The sequence below is a fragment of the Anarrhichthys ocellatus genome, unplaced genomic scaffold (assembly GCF_004355925.1).
Source record: "Anarrhichthys ocellatus isolate YVR2014 unplaced genomic scaffold, GSC_Weel_1.0 scaffold2227, whole genome shotgun sequence".
Lineage (NCBI taxonomy): Eukaryota > Metazoa > Chordata > Actinopteri > Perciformes > Anarhichadidae > Anarrhichthys > Anarrhichthys ocellatus.
This window is the reverse complement of record NW_022282201.1, coordinates 3,014-8,218: the sequence shown is the minus strand read 5'-3', so window position 1 is coordinate 8,218 and position 5,205 is coordinate 3,014. Positions and strand designations below refer to the sequence as shown.

General features: G+C 46.4%; 1 protein-coding gene across 1 annotated transcript in view; it reads right to left on the bottom strand.

Moving 5' to 3' along the window:
- Positions 1-192: 192 nt before the first annotated feature.
- Positions 193-5,205, bottom strand: part of LOC116378211 (GATOR complex protein WDR59) — a 6,254-nt gene continuing 1,241 nt past the window's right edge. Inside the window, exons 4-20 of the mRNA XM_031840044.1 lie at positions 4,973-5,108; positions 4,810-4,895; positions 4,615-4,695; positions 4,369-4,406; positions 4,107-4,195; positions 3,319-3,435; positions 3,108-3,185; positions 2,741-2,897; positions 2,326-2,405; positions 2,114-2,243; positions 1,913-2,016; positions 1,535-1,699; positions 1,359-1,454; positions 1,171-1,275; positions 957-1,078; positions 598-751; positions 193-437 (exon numbers count right to left, since the gene is read on the bottom strand). Coding sequence (XP_031695904.1) covers positions 207-437; positions 598-751; positions 957-1,078; positions 1,171-1,275; positions 1,359-1,454; positions 1,535-1,699; positions 1,913-2,016; positions 2,114-2,243; positions 2,326-2,405; positions 2,741-2,897; positions 3,108-3,185; positions 3,319-3,435; positions 4,107-4,195; positions 4,369-4,406; positions 4,615-4,695; positions 4,810-4,895; positions 4,973-5,108 — 1,969 coding nt within the window. The 3' untranslated portion in view covers positions 193-206. The remainder of the gene's footprint in view (positions 438-597; positions 752-956; positions 1,079-1,170; positions 1,276-1,358; positions 1,455-1,534; positions 1,700-1,912; positions 2,017-2,113; positions 2,244-2,325; positions 2,406-2,740; positions 2,898-3,107; positions 3,186-3,318; positions 3,436-4,106; positions 4,196-4,368; positions 4,407-4,614; positions 4,696-4,809; positions 4,896-4,972; positions 5,109-5,205) is intronic.

Below are 5,205 nucleotides of genomic sequence, written 5' to 3'. Positions count from 1 at the left end.
ATATATATATATATATATATATATATATACATACAGCAGCAGTTATAACACAGTTATAATGATTCTGATCATTGATATTCAGCCGGTGTTCATAACTTTATCTTCATGTGTGTAAGAGATGATACATGGAGGGGCTTAGGACCCAGGGGAATGTAGGTGAACCATGGAGCCTGTACCGTGGCAGTAACCTGCATGAGGAAGTTATGCTAATAAAGAGTTGATTTAAGAGCAGTTTGTTCTCTCATGCTTATATGTGCATTTAAAAATACCACAATATGTCTTTTGATATCATCACGTTTGATCCTGTAAGGAGACGATCGCGCGCGTGTGCGTGTGTGTGAGACAGGAGGTGACGGGAGTGAAGGCGGCAGCAGGAAGAGACGCCACACAAACAGCTGTTCACCGCTCGCTGCCGGTTCTTGTGTTAAAAATGTCCGCTTAATAATAAAAAAAGAAAACTGCGTTAACGCGCAATAAAATAATTGTCGGCATTAATTAATGAATGCGTTAACGCGATAATAACGCGTTAACTTGCCCAGCACTAATATGTATATATATACAAATATATATACACACACGTGTGTGAGTCTGTCTCACCCGTTCTTTATAGTAGAAGGACGAGATGGACACGGTGTCTTTGTCCAAGCGAGTCGGGCTGCCGCTGTACAAACGCAGCGTGCTCTGAGACTCTGAACGCATCTTCATGGGAGTCAACACTCCGCTGTGATAGGCCGACAGAGCGGACAGGGACCTACACACACACACACACACACACACACACACACACACACACAGTTAGCGTAGATTCTAAACAAACTAGAAACACGGTTTGTTGTCGTCGTACAAACTAGTTCTGATGGAGAATAGACTTTAACTACTTCCTGTAAGTAAAAATAAAAGCTTATCGATGTTGATTGAAGACACCTGTGTGTGTGTGTGTGTCTGTGTGTGTTTACCTGGGAGTGGGCTCAGTGGGCGGGGCCGAGCGGTGCATGGTGATTGGTCGGGTGAAGTAAACCAGACAGCCGGCGCCACAGAAACGAGCGCCGGAGGTCCGAGGGAACGGGATGTTAGCGTCCTAGAAACAAGAAAGATCATGAAATCGTTAGTCATGAGGACACAAACGTCCGTCTCATGTCTCATGTCTCCTGTAGGTGTCTCATGTCCTACCTGGTAGGACCCGTACGTGTTGGTGACCCGAGGGAACGCCTGCAGAGCCGGAGTGACGGGGTTGGACAGGACGAAGGGACCGGAGACCGGACCGTCCTCCTGCGTCTGACAGACAGAAAGACATTATGAAGACAGAACCTTTGAAGACGTCCTCCGTGTCCTGAGCTTCATGTCCAGCGTGTCCTCACCACGTCTGACTCCAGACAGGACACCAGCTGTCGGACACACGGCTCCAGACAGTTCTGGTTCCTCTTCACCTTCTGAAGAGACGTGTCGGTCAGGATCTGAACACAGAAACACAACAGTGTTTAAATAAAGAACCAGTTAGAACCAGTGAAAATGGTGCATTCAGGAGCATCCGTACCTTCTGGATCTTGGTCTTGGTGGCGGACGGGATGGTCGTGGGGGAGACGAACTGGAAGGTGGGCGCAGCGTTGTTGGGATACTGAGCGGGGAACTTGACCACCAGGTGAACCTGATGGCTGCCGAAGTGAGCCGACACCACGCAGCTCCGGTTCAACGCGTCCATCTGAACAGAACCATGACATCATCTTATGGGTTCTCATTCACAGTGACTGATTAACTCACGGACTAACAACATGAATGTGAAGCCAGCTGGTACTAAAATAAAATAAAACAACTAAATCTGTAAAACATCAAAGAGGGATTCAGGTGCTTTTATTTTGAAAAGGCAGATATTAGATTTAAATGATTGACAGTTGATTAAAAACGTCTGTCTCACCTCCACGTCCACGTTTCTGATCTGAAGGTTCACCAAAGAAAACTCCTGCTGCAACGTCTGAGGGACACCTGAACTCACCACAGAGGACAGAGTCCCGTCCTGATCTGAGGGACAGAGGACAGGATTGTTATTATCATCATCATCATCACTGAGATGTGAGTCTGATTCATTCGTATAATGAACTCTTTCATTCTTTCTCACCCTGCAGGTTCTCGGCAGCGAGGCCGACACTGAACTGACCGTCAGGCTCCTGAGACATCAGAGACTTCTCTGTCTCCACGGTGAGAGACATCCCGTCCCCCAGCTCGTCCACCACGTCACTGACGCACAGCTACACAACAACAACAACAACATGCAGACATTAGGACACGTGAGTAACAGGAGGACACGCGTCTCTGAAGCTGCTCACTGACCTTCTGTAGCTGAGGATCCACCCTCCAGATCCTCAGAGTCTGATCTCTGGACCACGTGACCAGCTGGTAGTCCTTGGAGCCTGTCAACAAACAAACAACATCAACAACTGGACTGCCAACAACAAACAAAACAACGTCAACAACAACACAACAAACAAACAACACAACACAACAACAGCCAAACAACACGTCAGGAAGATAACAAACAAACAACACAACGTCAGCTGATCAGTGAAACATGGCACTCACATTGTTCGACAGGAAGCAGCGTGGAAACATTTCTTAATGTTACACTTTGTGCAGAATGTGAAGACTTCTGACGGTGAAATAAAAAGACCTTTAGCCTAGCTTAGCACAAAGACTGGAAGCCAAGGGAAACTGTTAGCCTAGCTCCACCTGTGTCATTGAGGGTCACCTTCTTTCTGCGGCCTCCACTGGAACTCCAGCACCACGTCGTCGTGTCCCACGAAGGCGTGAACCGGACTGTTGAGGTCCAGCGTGCTCCACAGCAGCAGACTGTTCTCCCTCCGTAGCTGAGGAACCATCACTGTGACCAGACCGTTGGAGAACGGCTGTCAACACACAACACAGAACACACTCTGAACACACGACATACATAAATACATCGATGTCTGCTGGTCCATAAATAGGAGAACTCAGACTGGTGCCGTCTGTATGAAGCTTAATAACTGATCTTCATCTGAGGACACCTGGACGATGACTGTGCGTCTTTACTAGTGAACTGGTGTTTAAGGATGATTGATGTTGCGTTTGAGACTCACCGTGTATCGGGCCTTCCACACTGGAACCTGACAGGACAGGATGTTCAGGTACTTCCTGGGCTGTCGGAAATCCCAAAACTAAACACAAAGCAGGAGAGAGATTCAGAGATTCAGAGATTCAGAGACCAGAAGTCTTCTGGTGTCCAGCTGATAAAGATCAACGTTTCTGCTCTTTGCTCTCTGATGTGAACAGTGCGTTTGTTTTCCTCACCCTCACAGAGTTGTCCTGGCTGGACGTGGCGAGGATGAACTCGTTGTCGGGATGCCAGTCGAGGCCGTGTATCTTAGACAGGTGAGCTGCCAGGTACTCAGCCGCCGTGTTGGGTTTCTGTTAGAGAGGAGGACACAAACAGTGACAGCACGGATCCTTCAGATCCTTTAGATCCTCCAGATCCTCTAGATCCTTTAGATCAGAGATCTTCAACAGGGGGTCCGTGGAATTTTTTTTTTTTTCCCCAAACATGAATGTGTCCATTATTTTAATAGTTCAGTATTGTATGAAAGATAACAGGTATGTTTATGCATAGCAGTGGCACTAATAGGCCATCACTCATTTTCGTTTCCACATTTATGTTTAAAATGAAAACATCAGTGTGAATATCTTGTATGATGATTATCATGCAATTGACAGACACTGTTGATATTGGCATTGGTATCAGCTGACAAGGTGTGTTTATAAAAGGCAGTGGCACGGCCTCCCTACTCACTGTACCTTGCACATGTTTAACATAACAACATGAAGATATGAACCAGTGTATTATTTGAATAGTTTAGTATTGAATGCACAATAAAGAGGTATGTTTATACACGGCACGAGGCCCAGTTTAATATAAAACAACTTTATACAATATATATAGTCGGGGGTCCCTGCTCCATCTCTCTATCAGTTTGGGGGTCCTTGGCCTGAGAAACATTGAAGACCCCTACTTTAGATCCTTTAGATCTTCTACATCCTCCAGATCCTTCAGCAGCTCATGCTGAGATCAGATTAAAACTCACTCTTTTGTCCCAGATCCGAACGTCTCCATCGTGACTGGACGCCAGCAGATTCTGGTTCTTCCGGTTCCACTTCACCTGAGACGCTCCGGCTGGAAGAGAAGATCAACAGGTTAGAATGTCTTTAATGAACAGAATAGAAACACTTTATTGAAAACAGGAAGCATTCAAACACAACAGGAGACGTTCTAATACGCTGAGTCACTGTCCCTATTGATTTAGATCCAGATCAGTTTATAGATGAATGAAGATGAAGAAGACTCACCAACAGCAGAAAGAGCCACGCTGGGTTTCCGAGTGTCTCTGTGGAGTCAACAAATACGTCATTACTGCAGGACGACATGCTAATGTGTTTACATCAGCTTTATGCTAATGCTGCACGACATGCTAATGTCACAATATGCTAATGTGACGACATGCTAATGTTGCACGATATGCTAATGAGGCATATATATACGTGTATACATACACACATGTATATAAATATAAATACGTCATTGATTCCTCTCACCTGGTGTCCCAGATGTAGATGTATGTGTCCACTGAGCTGGTGACCAAGAACTCTGGTTCAAACCAGGACCAGTCCAGATCACTGAGGACATGAACACGCCACAGTCATTGAACACATCACAGAGGATCATTGAACAGAGAGTCCTTGAAGACATCACCGTGTCCAGAGGTGTGTTTGATTTAACCCTGTAGTTACCTGATGACCCGGGTATGTCCCTGTAGAGACGTGTGAACTTCTCCACATCCGTTCCTCCAGGAGTAAAGATCCACCCTCTGGTTACTCTGAAGACAAACACACACAGATTTTATTGTGTGTACTTTAGGAGCCTGTTTTCTTTGTCGTTAACAGCAGAACTCACCGAGGCAGCGAAGACGTGGGACTCTGATCTGTGAGGGTTCCACTGGACCGTCCCCACGTCCCATTTACTCTGACGCCCGATCTTACGCGGCGGTTCAGACGGAGCCTCCAGGTTCACCATGTACAGGAACCGGCGCCTGAGTTTGGAAACATGGAGTGTTACAGGGTGACAGTGAAGGCATCTCCATAAAGCTACAATGTTTACAGGGTGACAGTGAAGGCGTCTCCGTAAAT